This window comes from Oreochromis aureus, linkage group 19 (assembly GCF_013358895.1).
Source record: "Oreochromis aureus strain Israel breed Guangdong linkage group 19, ZZ_aureus, whole genome shotgun sequence".
Taxonomy (NCBI): domain Eukaryota; kingdom Metazoa; phylum Chordata; class Actinopteri; order Cichliformes; family Cichlidae; genus Oreochromis; species Oreochromis aureus.
In genome coordinates, this window is record NC_052960.1 from 29365113 (window position 1) to 29380749 (window position 15637).

The following is a 15637-nucleotide window of genomic DNA, read 5'->3' on the forward strand; positions in this document are numbered from 1 at the left end:
GCAACTGAATTTACAAAAGAAGATAAACTATTCTATAGGGAAAAAGCAGTTAAACACATAATACAGATGGCTGCTGTGTTATGACTGCAGCAACATAACAGCTACAGATCAAAGACTATGTGTAAATTAAAGTCTATCTGAAGACAGGAAGGAAAGCTGGCAAAAGTGCTAATTGTGTAACAGACTTATCAAAATGTAATATTTGTCATTCACAAACAGGATGTGATGTGATCAGTAGTTCATTAAATGAATGTTTAAAGGACAGTTTTGTGGAGTTTTTTTGTGGTGTTTGAAAGTAAGTAAAGAATTAATATAAAAACAGCACAAACATAGGCTTAGACTATGTTCTAATTGTATTTTAGGTCAACAAGTACAAATAGGTTTCCAGTCCTTGTATATTAACACCTACAGAAGAATAGAATAGAATAGAATAGAATAGAATAGCATAGAATAGGTTTTTATTGTCACTGTTACAAGAACAATGAAAGGCAGTTTGGCATCTCTCCGTGTGTGAAGTACACAATAGCGTAAGTATTTACACAATAACAGACAAATTTACATTTACACAAGAAAGATATGTACAAGTTATACATACACCTGCAAACATACACGCACATACATACATATATGTATATATACATATATGCATCCGTACATACATACACACACATATTTCCACATACACACTTACATCTATATACATACACATACATGCCATCTGAGGAGCAGGTGCATTGAGAGGTGCAGTGTGATCAGTGATATTGCACATTGAGTGTGTGTGGGGGGATGATATTGCACATTGAGTGGGGGGGTGCTGTTGGAACTATACTAAATAATGTTATAATAAATACAGTTTAAAGAGGTAAGGGTGTTGGTTGCATTGAAGTATAAACAGAAATACGATTAATAAATAAAACAATTTTAAAACTGCAGCCAGTAGGAAAAAAAGAAGTTAAGGAATAAAGCTAAGGATCTAGATTTTGTAGATTATATAACACAAAGACATTAGATTTAGACATTTTCTGGTAAGTGATTAGTCAGACGGTGGTGATGTCATACCTGCTGACCTCTAATCTGGACCATGACCTGCTCTGGAGCGAGTTAGGTTTGCAGTATAAGTAGATGGTCTCAAATACATTGACCAGGCAAGAAATTCCACCAGTTTAACTTGTGATGAGGCTCATCTTTTAATTAGAAGTCATTCCAGGTAACAACACTGTTTGACCACACGCACTACCGTTACCACATTTATAAGGTGTTTGTCTTCTCTGTAGTAGCAGAGAATGTTGGTGTCGTTGGGTATTGAACCCCCAAATTTTCCCAAAATAGCCAGCCTAGAGGATCCTCATGCACCTGGTTAAGCAGTGTGCCAATGTGTGTTGTTATAGTAAACAGTAACTACTTTGTATTATATTAAACACAAGTCTCAACATGTGCCATTTCAAAGTTTTGATAACGTCACAGTTAAAAAGGGACTGAGTAGATTTGTTCAAACTTTTAGCTGGTATTGTGTTTGGAGTAGACATGGCATCTGATTATATACACCAGGGTCTATAAATTATAAAATTACAAAATATTTGTTTAATAAAAACATCTTTTAACATGAGTATTATTTTAACAATACAAAGAATGCAATTTGACATCATACATGTAAAATTGTTCCAAAACTAATGTCTTATGTGTGTGAGAGAATCTGACCATGCGGCTGCAGAAGGCACCGGTCCTGAGCTGGACGTGACCCGACAGTTGATCCTCCTCCATTGGCTCAGCAGTGAGTGTGTGAAGAGACACAGAGCTGCGGTTGCAGCTAAGAGAGCGACAGCTCAGAGATTTCCCACTGTAGCCTGACCTCAGAGTCACAGAGCGAACAGCCGTCTCGCTGTTTTCTGATTCGTACACCTCAAGCCTTCGAGCTGACACACATAACAACACATTCCATTACAACACATCAACAATGGTACCATGCAGGCTGTCATTAGCATACCTGTAGTTTAAGGATAATGGGTGCTGTATTGTCTAAAATCTACTAAATCTTTATACATTTATGATCAGATGTCAGAATGTTTTATTCACTGGATGTTATTCTCCTCCAGTTCTAGCATTTTGATGTTAATTTAATTAAATTAAGTTTAGTTTCATTATAGTGCCAAACAACAACAACTGTCACCTCAAAGTGCTTCAAATCTCTGCTGATACCAAATAAATTTAGACCCTCTTTCTTTCATTGTATTAAACAACAATACAGCATAGACCATAGAGCAACAGCAGCAGACTGAAACTTGACGTATGTCGTTAAATTAGAAGAAGAGCTCTATTTAATGCTTAACTGAAATTGCCAATAAATTATTAATGAATATCTATCCATCCATCCCGGCCACTAGGGGGAGTAGCTTATAAACCAACAACCCGAGATGCCCTCAGCTACCTCCTCCAACTCATCAGAACGCCAAGGCTTTTCCAGGTCGGCTGAGAGAGATCATCTCCAGTGTGTCTTGGGTCTACCTCCCCTCATTGATAAAAATTGATCAACTCAATCGATGGTGAAGTCCAAAACCCACAACAAGTCAGAATTATTACCAGCAATGTAGACCAAGTTCTAAGTGTGATTGTACAGGGTTTCAGAGATGTGGGAGGTGCATTAGGAGAGTGGGATTCCCCATATACCCACAGTACTTTCCACAGGGTGTGGTCCTATGCTTTCTCTGGGACCACAAAGTGTAACTCCTACTAAATATCTTTGAGAGGACAAAGTTCTGGTCTAGTATTCTACAAGCAGGACATAAACTGACTGTTCCTCTGTCAGTGCACCCCAGGGTGGCTGTGGCTACAATAGTAGCTTGCCGTCACCAGTGTGTGAGTGTGTGTGAATGGGTGGATGACTGGTTGTGTAAAGCGCTTTGGGGTCCTTAGGAACTAGAAAAGCGCTATACAAATACAGGCCATTTACCATTTGAAGTTAAACTAATGGACAGGCTCTCTTCTCCAGTATCCTGGCATAGACCTTCCCCTTATAACTACACTACATTCTTAAAAATGCTAACCATCACCCCAGTGAGCCAATCCAGAGGCACCACCACATATTTCCATGTGGCGTATATAGGTGTGTCAACCAAGACAACCCTGCAATATCCAGGCCCTTAAAGAAGTCCCAGCAAATCTCATCCACCCCCACAGGCTATGCCACCAAGGAGTTGTTGTTTTTTTCACTACATTTGTGACCTAGTGATGGGCGAGCCATCCCCCTAGTCCCCAAAGTCTGCTTCCTCTATAGAAGGTTGTCTGTGGGACTGAGGATATCTTCAAACTCCTCTTTCCACCATCTGACTATATCCTCAGTTGAAGTTGGCAGGACCTCAACCGCATTATGCATGTGTGAGCAGAGCACTGCTTTTGCCTCCTTAGTCACCTCAAAGAATTGCTTTGGGGTGACTGGTAACTACTCCCACACCTGAGTTCAGCAATTTCAGCCACTGCCAAACTCTGCTTGGCCTGCTGGTAATTGTTAGCTGCCTCCAGAGTCTTACAGGCTAACCAAGCTGAATAGCACTCCTTCAGCTCGATGGCTCCCTTGTTCAGCACAGAAGTGCAAATGACAGTCAGCTCCCATTCAACAGCCCAAGGGTGCAGGAACGCAACCCTCTTGTCCTCTGGGAAAACCAGGCAGCAGGCCGGGGGGATAGACAGACCCTTGTTGTTTCCTCAGGCTACACCTGACCGGGTGCCATAGGCTAAAGGCCGCCTACCAGGCACTCTCCCTCGGGCCCCAACCCAAACTTGGCCAAAGGGTGGGGGTGCGGCAACTGTATCCTGGCCAGGGTGAATTGATCTCTTGGTTTTCTTCATTTCACGGGGGTCACTGAAATGGTTTTCACCTGGCCTTCACCCAGTACAACTTCTGTAAGGTCTCACTAGGGTGAGACCTTACAGAAAACAAAGCCACTGACAACACATTTCCAAGACACACAAAGTCCTCTACCACAGTAAGATGGTTTTCATGGAGGGATAATGATCAAAAACAAAAAACACTTTGGAGAAGCAAAAACATTAAGATGAAAATGTTTTTGCTTCATGTTTTTTGTTTGTTTTTTGTTTTACACTTTGTGTCTGTGGAATTTCATGAAGAAGTTTAGTTTGTGATATTGAGTGACATCGATATTCTGGACAATGACATCAACTAAAGACATCATCGTACAAAAGTTTAAAGCACTAAAGACAAGGTGAAGATCTTGTTTGTATAAATGCGGTTGTGTAAGCACTCATTGTCCTAGCTGCATTCCTACTGTAATTACAAAATTCCCTTCAATGCCAAAAATATGTTAACAACAGCCATCAATGAAATTCAAAGCATTCTAGCAATAATAGCAGTTTCTACCATTTTCCTCATGAGGATATTCAACTCCAAAGATACTGCAGCAGCGAAACACCATCTTATTTTCTGTCAGTGTTCCTGTTTTATCAGAGAACAGGTACTGAATCTGACCGAGGTCCTCAGTAATGTTGAGAGCACGGCACTGGATCCTAGAGTCCAGCTGTTCGTTGTACATGGATAGGTCGTTGTGGATGAAGTAGATCTGGCCAAGTTTCACAATCTCAATGGACACATATAGAGAAATTGGGATCAGCACCTGTTGAACAAAAAGCATTAATCCTTCTAACATGTTGACGAATAAAAAATTCAAGCACAGGTCCTGTGCTTTTACACCATCAAGTTTGTGTCTTTTTAAAATTGTTTTGGTTATCCAGAAAAGATTATAATAGTAGCAAATAAGAGGCTTTGATAAACGTGCCCAAGCCTGAAGCTAACATACCTGCAACACAATGACCATAGTCCAGAATATATAGAATCCAGCCAGGGCAGGAGACGTCTCAGTATCGACCTGGAAGATGGATTCTTCAAAGCTGTTCATCCAGAAGCCGTGGCCTGAACACAAATGAAATCCTTACTGCTATTCCTCACTGTTCTTATTGGCAACATTCAATGTGCACTATTACAAAGTTTCCATCAGAAGAATACTGTGACCAGTCAAAGCTGTTGTCAAGTGAGAGCTGTGATTCAACAGTGTCAGTACAGACCTATAGCAGCAGTCAGGCACATAATGAAGAGTAGGACCACACACCAAAGGATGTCTGTATTCAGATGCTTCTCTAGCTTACTGCGCTTATACCTCGGGCCGCTGTTGTTCATCATGGCTTTAGTCTCATGACCTGAGTCCATAACAAGAGAAGAACACAGCCATCTTTGAAGACTTGAAATTACATAAGCAAGACTGGAACAGCACTCTTTATTCATACTTGAGTCTTCATACATGTATTACAGCCTCTAAATCTTTTAACACAGCTTCCTCAGTTGGTTTGGTCAAACTCTGCAAAGTAATAAGTGATAACTATGCGCTATACAAATACAGGCCATTTACCATTTATTGGTGCTTGGAAAGTTTTGAATATTAAGACATGGAATTTTATTAACTAAAATTCTTGAAATTCTAAAATGGGAAATCAGTTAATTTGTGTTTTTAAAAACCACTAATAAGGTTGTTTTGAGGAGCTTTTGGTCTACTTCTGTCAGGCAGGTCCTATTTAAGCGATTTCTTGATTGAGAACAGGCATGGCTGTAATCAGGCCTTACAGTTATTACTTTAGGTTTTCACACAGGGCCATGTAGGTTTGGATTTTTTTCCCCTTAATAATAAACATGTTCGGACGGATCTGATATCGAAACTGCAGTCTCATGGATAACAACTTTGAAGTGGGTAATTCTCCATTTAGAATGAGAATAACTTAATGTTCTGTTTAGTATGACTTGAAACTAATGATTGAGCCCATAAGGTTCAAATAAAAGAGCCGCTTTTACCACATAAAAACCTACAAGTTTTTCAAATAAAAAGAGTGTATGATATTATGCCTGAACTCTGCTTGAGCCACACTTCTCCAGTTTTTCAAACGTCAGGACCTTAGCCCTGTTGTTCTCAGCTACCTTTGGTATTGACTCTCAGTGGGAAATTTAGTGCGTATGAGGTGCAGATGTTCCTGTATACTGTTGCAGCCAATTGGTTGTGTATTATTGGTCTCCTGTGGCTGAAAGTACACCCTGGATGGATCTTGAATTTGGCCACAATCTTCATCCTCATCTGTGACTGCAGGTGGCTGGGCATCATCTAATGCCATTCCACTGGTCTTGTTTACTACAGCTGGATCATCATATTCATACAGCTCACTATAGCTTCAGTAATATCTTTGTTCTAAGTTAATACAGGTACTATGCAATACTGTGAAAGGGGCACCATAAATAAAGTAACAAAGTAAGAGGCCAATATGTGCAAATTAACGAGTAAAATGTTGTGTTGAAACAACATTTTCAGTTTTTCTTATGAAAAAAAATTCCATTTCTTTTATGGAAGTAATTTGCTTTAAACTTTGGAAAAATGCCAGTGTAACTGTTGACGTTCAGATGTGACAAAAATAAAACTGCAGGCTTACCAGCATAGACTACGATGCCTACCACTGTTTCAGTGTTGCGTATGGTGCAGCTCCTGAGCAACAGGTTGCCACTATGGAGGCCTACACGAACCCCATTTGAGTGCTCCCTGTGAAACAAAATACACAAACTCATACAAAGACAAAAACAGTTGGTAATACAGTGAATACCAGCCTCTCCATAAGCAGTGCTCATTCTGACCACTTGAACTCAAAACTAAAAGGCGGTCTGAGGAAATCCCTGAGACATGGATACTGACTCTGGGAAAAGTAAAAAGGTCTGACATCAAATAATAAAAAAAGACACTCAATTGTTAAATTAAAATAGTTGCCGTACAATGTATTCATAAATAATCCATCCAGGCAGTTGAAAAAAGTCTATTTTTGATGTCACAGTGTTTCCATGACACCGTGACATCAACTCCAAACAGACAAATACACAAATGTGTTTAAACACTCTGAAATAAAAAAGAGACTCACATGTAACCTCTAAACCTGCTGAGGTCATTGTTGGGGTTCTCACACTCAATACGACTGTGGAAACTCTCAGGAGTGAACTCTTCTCCCTGCAACACAGACACACTTTCTACCAAACATGTAAATAAATACATATACAAAGTCAAGTAAGCAACGACACAAACACAAAAGAAAAGACTGACACTCACTGCCGTGTAAGAGTTCCCTCTTATTAGTGCCATTGCTGCAAAGCAACAGCTCATTTGTGCTCTGCAAGCTTCTATTCAGATTGTTGAAATTTGATACAGTTTCTGAAATGTTCCACTTTTTCTGTTGATAGAGTCACACTGACTTTGAATGTGGAGAGACCAACCTCTCTCACTTTTCTGCTGCCATTCTCTTTCCTTTAGGCTGAATTTCTCCCACACCATTTGTCCTACACACTTTGTTGTCACACCAAACCGGCCAGCATGAGTGTGCCTACAAAACCACCTTCTACGGTTTTTCAGTTATTTTCAAAAATGTCACCAAAAAAATCTGTCAAATCCCTCCCCATTCATGTGTATTGCAGAGCTGGAGTGAAGCCTGAGTTGGACAGAGTGAAAGCTGGCTTTAACCTGCCTCATTTTACCCTCAAAACTTAGCTACACTTGTCTTCTTTTCAGTTAACCCTTCATTAAAGCCCACATGTATACTTTTTGAACTGGAGCCATTTGTTTTAGAGGAATCCATCCTGAACAGCTATTCACTGCCTGTTTAAAATTTGCAACCAGTTTTAGAGACAGACAGAAAAAACTCACTCAAACTTACCTCGGTTTAAGCATTACACACACCAAAACCCCACAGATATGTAGGAACAATCCCACTGCAATTTCTCCAGGAACTGCAAATTGTACTTTCTGTATATTTTGCTTAGAAAATAGGTAAGTGCAGTGGTTTTTGTCTTCCACTTGTCAAAAATTTTCTACATTTTTTTAAGGATTCAGTGCATAACATGAAAAAATATGCCACGTTTTCTAGCATCACCTTGTTAAGGGTAAATACTATTTTACGTCTGTTTAATGAGCAGTAATTCTGCAGCCTTCAGGCAAAGTTTTTCTTTGTTTCTTTGGACACTGGATCATCTTTCTGTCTCTCATTGCAACTGGGAGGGAAGGGGACAGAGACGGCACAAAAGAGCAGCTGAGAGCATAGATACAACATTAACAACTATTTTCCATTGGGTAGGTGATGGAGGTCGATCTGTTTCATTAATCGCTGGCATCAGATTTTTCTTTTTCAAAACATCCCTCTGCCACCATTGGGTGGAAATGAAAAATAGAAAATCCAGGCTTTGTTTGCCCATGTTGTACTTATGTGACAATATATCAGTTTTTTCATGTATTACCTGCAGTGGGAAGTCTGAAACCACTTGTCTCTGTTTCAGGTTGGTCTCCCCATCTAGGTTGGCAGTTTCAATGTAACAAACCCCACGAGGGTCAGAGGAATACAACAGCAACATGTCAGCTGGGATAATTTCATTGCAGGACAAATGAACAAAGTCCCCAACTCGCACATTTTTCCAGCACTGGTCAATGTAGGATTTCTGTGTGCTATGGGACAAAAAAAAGAGAGAGGGAGGGAGGGAGAGAGAGGGAGAGAGCATTAAAATTAAAAATCTATCAAAGAAAACATAAGTTTGTTGGCACCTCTTGTGGCTGTAATCCCAGAACCAGGTGGTGGACACCGGAGATTAAAGGAGCCGTGCCAATGAGCACCCAGAGGTACCAGCAGCCTCTGGAGTCCCACGGGCTCCAGCAACCTGCTGACAGGTACCAGCAGGCCAAGCAGAGTGCAGCTCTGGCAAAAACTTTCAGCCAGATGATGGAAGAAGGTTGGCTTAAAGCAGTTCTGCCAAACTGTCAGTCGAGTCAGGAGGGGTATTCTACACACACCGTTTACAGTGGTGGGACACAGTTAGGCGGTGGAAGGAACATCTTAAACCTACTGGCACACCGTCTTTAATCCAAGTAGAATTTGGGATGAGGAGGTCAACTTGCCTATCACTAATGTAGTTAAACAACTGCACAGTGGCAGAGCACCTGGGGTGGATCAGACATCCTGAAAGCTCTGGATGTTGTAGAACTGTTCTGGCTGACATATCTCTGCAATGTTGCACGGAGGTCTGAGGCCGTGCCTCTGGACTGGCACAATGGTGGGTGTCGGACTCTGCAAGACACCAATTATATTCATGGACTTTACAGACAGAATATCTAGGTGTAGCCAGGTGGTGACAGCGCTTTGGTAGCCTTGTTATTTGATCTTTGCTTTCTGTAGATGACGTGGTTCTGTAGGCTTTGTGTAGATGAGTAAGCAGCATCAAAAAAATCATAAAACACCATCTTCGATAACTGACACGAAACTCTTAATAGAATCTTCCCCTGGATTACAAACTCAGTGTGTTCGCCACTGCAACATTCCTGAGAAATTAACAGGCAGTTGTGTTTAAATTCAACATATAATATCAAAAATGTATTTTTAAAAGAAAACCCAGTTTATACTCAGGGTTTAAGGTGGGCTGGTAGCTTTGTGGTCAAAAGTCATCTTCTGCAAAACAATCACACACACATCCCCTCTCTCTCTCTCTCTCTCTCTCACACACACACACACACACACACACACGCACGCACACAACCTAATGTTTCTTAAAATCCACAATATATTGTACAGTTAATATTAAATACATATACATATATAGTAATTATTAGACAAAGATAACACAAGTAAGCAGTTCCTAAATAAAGGTGATTATTTTCAATTAGTTTGATGATTTGATACATTCAGTGCGTGAATGTGTGTGTGAATGGGTGAATGACTGAATGTAGTGTAAAGCGCTTTGGGGTCCTTGGGGACTAAGTACAGGGAGTGCAGAATTATTAGGCAAGTTGTATTTTTGAGGAATAATTTTATTATTGAACAACAACCATGTTCTCAATGAACCCAAAAAACTCATTAATATCAAAGCTGAATGTTTTTGGAAGTAGTTTTTAGTTTGTTTTTAGTTTTAGCTATTTTAGGGGGATATCTGTGTGTGCAGGTGACTATTACTGTGCATAATTATTAGGCAACTTAACAAAAAAACAAATATATACCCATTTCAATGATTTATTTTTACCAGTGAAACCAATATAACATCTCCACATTCACAAATATACATTTCTGACATTCAAAACAAAACAAAAACAAATCAGCGACCAATATAGCCACCTTTCTTTGCAAGGACACTCAAAAGCCTGCCATCCATGGATTCTGTCAGTGTTTTGATCTGTTCACCATCAACATTGCGTGCAGCAGCAACCACAGCCTCCCAGACACTGTTCAGAGAGGTGTACTGTTTTCCTCCTTGTAAATCTCACATTTGATGATGGACCACAGGTTCTCAATGGGGTTCAGATCAGGTGAACAAGGAGGCCATGTCATTAGTTTTTTCTTCTTTATACCCTTTCTTGCCAGCCACGCTATGGAGTACTTGGACGCGTGTGATGGAGCATTGTCCTGCATGAAAATCATGTTTTTCTTGAAGGATGCAGACTTCTTCCTGTACCACTGCTTGAAGAAGGTGTCTTCCAGAAACTGGCAGTAGGACTGGGAGTTGAGCTTGACTCCATCCTCAACCCGAAAAGGCCCCACAAGCTCATCTTTGATGATACCAGCCCAAACCAGTACTCCACCTCCACCTTGCTGGCGTCTGAGTGGGACTGGAGCTCTCTGCCCTTTACCAATCCAGCCACGGGCCCATCCATCTGGCCCATCAAGACTCACTCTCATTTCATCGGTCCATAAAACCTTAGAAAAATCAGTCTTGAGATATTTCTTGGCCCAGTCTCGACGTTTCAGCTTGTGTGTCTTGTTCAGTGGTGGTCGTCTTTCAGCCTTTCTTACCTTGGCCATGTCTCTGAGTATTGCACACCTTGTGCTTTTGGGCACTCCAGTGATGTTGCAGCTCTGAAATATGGCCAAACTGGTGGCAAGTGGCATCTTGGCAGCTGCACGCTTGACTTTTCTCAGTTCATGGGCAGTTATTTTGCGCCTTGGTTTTTCCATACGCTTTTGAATGAAACGCTTGATTGTTCGATGATCACGCTTCAGAAGCTTTGCAATTTTAAGACTGCTGCATCCCTCTACAAGATGTCTCACTATTTTTGACTTTTCTGAGCCTGTCAAGTCCTTCTTTTGACCCATTTTGCCAAAGGAAAGGAAGTTGCCTAATAATTATGCACACCTGATATAGGGTGTTGATGTCATTAGACCACACCCCTTCTCATTACAGAGATGCACATCACCTAATATGCTTAATTGGTAGTAGGCTTTCGAGCCTATACAGCTTGGAGTAAGACAACATGCATGAAGAGGATGATGTGGACAAAATACTCATTTGCCTAATAATTCTGCACTCCCTGTAAAGCGCTATACAAATACAGGCCATTTACCATATAAGTGTGAGAAACTTACAAAAAAAAGGAAATCAGAAAGCGAGCAAACACTTTTTTACACCCCTGTATGTTCAGTGCTTTAGATAACAATTTAAATATATCTGATATATTACATATTGTAATATACATTATTCTACAGTTTGGGGGGTGTTGTATGTTCACCAGTATGATAATGATGAAGCAGTATATTCAGTTAACGTGGTTTTATTAACCAGCAGAGCAGCAGACAACTTACATGCTTGGACTCAATAACGGAATGCCGCCTATACCACTCAAAACATACACAGACCTACACGGAGGTACGGCAAGCGGATTAGGACAAAATACCAAACTAACAGCAGGTTGTCTACATCCCCCTTCTTTAGTACATCCCTAACCGGATATAAAGTTTAATGCATGCTAAACAACAATAACCACAGCATTAAAAGGTGACATACGCTGATCCTTAGGAACATTTAAATTTGCAACCAGATGGAAGAAATAAACATGACAAAATATCATTTTGCTGTATAAAGTTAAATATGATTACTACTGAAAATCACCTCAAACAGAATGTTAACTTGAAACGTGGACATCAGTTACTGTTGGATCAAATATCAAACCTGAACAAGTTCTGTGTTTTAACTAGTACCCAATTAATCCCTATATCTTGGATTTGGTTTGCATACACGACCAAAGCGTGTCCTGTAAACACCATCACTCCTGGAAGGTCTTGGAGAATGCAAAACATCAGAAGAGCTCTCAACATGAGTGCTGTCTTTAAACTGTTCTACATCATTGTTTTCACCCACACCCTGCAGTCCATCGTAGTGATGATGATCAGTGTCTTTCTGAACAGTAGCAGGCTCGGACACAGGCAACATGTGTCTGCGATTTCTCCTGTAAATGTTCCCATCTGACTGTACCAGGTAGGATCTAGGTTCTTTACAAAGTTCCTTCACCACACCTGCACGGTCATAACCCTGTGGGGTCTGTAACCTCACTACTTGTCCTTCTTCAAGAGGTGGAAGTGGTCGGCTGGATCTGTCATAACAGACCTTCTGAGTCAGTCTCTTGGTGAGTAGTTGGGCTTTCACTCTCCCAGATTCACGGTGTTGCGGTTCGAGCAGTTTGGTTGTGATTGGGAGCGTGGTTCGAGTCTGTCTGGATAGAAGTCGTTCTGCAGGGGAACCCAGGTTCACATCACGTGGAACATTCCTGAGATTCAGCAGGTTGAGAAATACATCAGTGCCATCTCTGTGAGATTTCTCCATCAGTTGTTTAGCACTGCGCACTGCTCTCTCAGCAAGCCCATTGGATTGAGGATACTCTGGACTGCTGGTGACATGTCGAAAGTCCCACTGTGAAGCGAAGTCTTTGAAACGCTGGCTTGTAAACTGCCTTCCATTGTCTGAGATCAGAGTGTGTGGAGCACCATGAACTGAGAAGTGTCTTTTCAGCTTCTTGATGACTGTCGCTGATGTCAAATCCTTTAGCAGGTCAATCTCAAACCAGCCTGAGTATGAGTCGACTACTACTAAATAGTGCTGACAGTGCCACTCAAAGATATCTGTAGCCACAGTTGACCAAGGAAGATCTGGAACTTCATGCAGATGAAGGGGCTCTTTTGTTGATGAGGTTTAGTGCTGTTACACACCGAGCAGGAAGTAACTGTTTGTTCAATATCTCTTGACATGAACGGCCAGAAGACGATCCCCCGTGCTCTCCGCTTGGTAGCTTCTACACCGGGATGTCCTCTGTGCATGATGGTGATGTAGTCTCCTTGCAGTGATTTTGGGATCACGGCTTTGGAACCTTTGAGAATGATGCCGTCATCCACAGTCAGCTCATCCCTGAACGGAAAATATGGATGAACTGCCGTGGGAAGGTTGTGGAGTCGTTGTGGCCAACCATGTTTGATGAACGAGCTGAGCGCTTGCAGTGTCTCATCCTGAGCTGTGTGTCCTTTAAGTTCCTCCAGGCGTGAAGAAGAGATGCAGCTCACCGTCATGACATCAAAGTTGTCCTCTTCTTCAGACTGCTGGAAAGTGGATCTGCTGGGTGCACGAGACAGTGTGTCAGCCAGATACATGTGTTTTCCACATTTATATGTGAGGGTGATGTTGTATTTTTGGAGCCTTAACAACATCCTCTGTAATCTGGCTGGTGCGGCATGAATAGGTTTCTTCAGTATCGTGACCAGTGGCTGATGGTCTGTCTCTCACGACCACAGGCTTGCCATAAATGTAGTCATGAAACTTTGTACATGCGAAAACAACAGCCAGCAGCTCCTTTTCTATCTGAGCATATCTGGTTTCAGTGTCCGTCAGAGTACGTGAAGCATATGCCACAGGTTGCCCTCCCTGTAAGCAAGCTGCACCAAGACCATACTGTGATGCATCGCATGTTAGTGTCACAGGTTTGCTGACATCATAATATGACAGAACAGGTGGGTTCGACATGTGCTCTTTAAGTGCGTCGAATGCAGTCTGATGCTGTGTGTCCCACATCCACTCGCTGTCCCTGTGTGTGAGCTGTCGCAGGGGAGCTGACAGATGGCTGAAGTTTGGAATGAATTTTCCAAGATAATTGACCATCCCCAGGAACCTCTGCAGGGCTTGGACATCCGTTGGAACTGGCATCTCTTTGATTGCGGCTGTTTTGGAAGGGTCTGCTTTAAGTCCCTCGCTTGTGAAAATGTGTCCGACATAACTGACCTGATTCAGCCGGAATTTGCACTTTAATGGGTTTAGTCGCAGGTTTACTTCTCTGGCACGATCAAGGACTTTTCTCAGGTTGTCGTCATGTTCTTCCACGGTTCTTCCGCCGATGAGTATATCATCAACAATGATGGCACATGGATACCCAGCGAATATCTGCTCCATGGCTCGCTGAAACACCTCGCTGGCAGCATTAAGACCAAAAGGCATTCTGAGAAACCTGTAACGACCAAAACCAGTGCTGAAGGTGGTCAGCATGGATGATTTCTGATCCAATGACACCTGCCAAAAAGAGTTCTTAGCATCCAAAACAGAGAACACAGTAGCATTTGACATTAATGCAGCCACTTCTTCTACTGTGCGCATTGGATGGTGTGGTCTTTTCAGAGCTGTGTTTAAATCTCGAGGATTAATGCATATCCTTATTTCATCTTTGCCTTTCTTGTTGGTGGCTACCATAGAAGACACCCAGTCTGTCGGCTCTGAGACGGGAGTAATGACACCTAATTTCTCCATCCTGTCCAGCTCTGCCTTGACTCTGTCTTTCATGGCCAAAGGGATGCGATGTGCTGGGCGAACAACTGGTTTCACATCTGGATTCAGTGTCATGCGATAGGTGACTGGCAACCTTCCAAGCTCATCAGAAAATAATTCGCTGTATTCCGTGATAAGCTGTTGTGACAGGTCATCTGTAGACGTACTCAATTGGTGGACGTCATTGCTGAATGATACAAGTCCCATTTCTCTGCATGCACATAGTCCAAGTATTGGCTGAACATCTTCATTAACGACAAAGAATGATAGCACATGTGACTGTCCATGCAGAAAACACTGCAGCTTAATTACACCTGAGGTTTGAATCTTGCTGCCTCCAAATGCCACTAGCTTAACGGACTTGGGGTGTGCTTTCATTTGTTTATCTGCTCTTATAATGTTAACCGCTTTCTTGGGAAGCACATTACATTTAGCACCTGTGTCCACTTTCATCTCAACAGGAATCCCATTAATCTGCACGGTGACAAAACTTCCTCTTTGTGTTCCACATGCACATCAGTCGCATGGATTGCATATTGCAGGTTTATTCCATCAACGTAGAATGTGTCATCTCCGCTGTCATCAGCTTGGTCTGGTTCCACATGATGAACTGACTTTCTGTGTCTTGCTACATTTTGGGTACGCTGAATGGCTCTGCACCGTTTCTTAAAATGATTCCACTTTTGCATGCATGACACTGCTGCCCAAAAGCCGGACATTTACTCTTTTTGCAGCATGAGCACCCCACAGTTAGTACAGTTAGTGATATGCTGTGTTTCAGACCTGTCTCCTTGATTTTTCATTTTATCTCCTCTGTGCTTTCTTGTAAATTTGGGCTGGAGCACATCAACATTTGTTGCAGATTGTTGAGGAAAAGCAAGTGTTTTATTATGCTCTTCAGTCATTTCATGAATCTGGCAGACAGATATGGCTTTTGCTAGTGTTAAATCACTGTCACGCAGTAGCACTTTCCTTAAATTGTCATTGTTGATGCCACAAACT

General features: G+C 41.7%; 1 protein-coding gene across 4 annotated transcripts in view; it reads right to left on the reverse strand.

Annotated features, from left to right (window-relative positions):
• atp10d (ATPase phospholipid transporting 10D) overlaps positions 1 to 15637 on the reverse strand; it is a 53132-nt gene that overhangs the window by 23298 nt on the left and 14197 nt on the right. For 3 of the 4 annotated variants that reach the window (XM_031759275.2, XM_039603002.1, XM_039603004.1), the window contains 7 exons: positions 8318 to 8522; positions 6955 to 7040; positions 6478 to 6584; positions 5074 to 5205; positions 4809 to 4921; positions 4373 to 4625; positions 1699 to 1913 (listed from right to left, as the gene is read on the reverse strand). In XM_031759275.2, coding sequence (XP_031615135.2) covers positions 1699 to 1913; positions 4373 to 4625; positions 4809 to 4921; positions 5074 to 5205; positions 6478 to 6584; positions 6955 to 7040; positions 8318 to 8522 — 1111 coding nt within the window. The remainder of the gene's footprint in view (positions 1 to 1698; positions 1914 to 4372; positions 4626 to 4808; positions 4922 to 5073; positions 5206 to 6477; positions 6585 to 6954; positions 7041 to 8317; positions 8523 to 15637) is intronic. The other variant, XM_039603003.1, reaches the window with a different exon arrangement.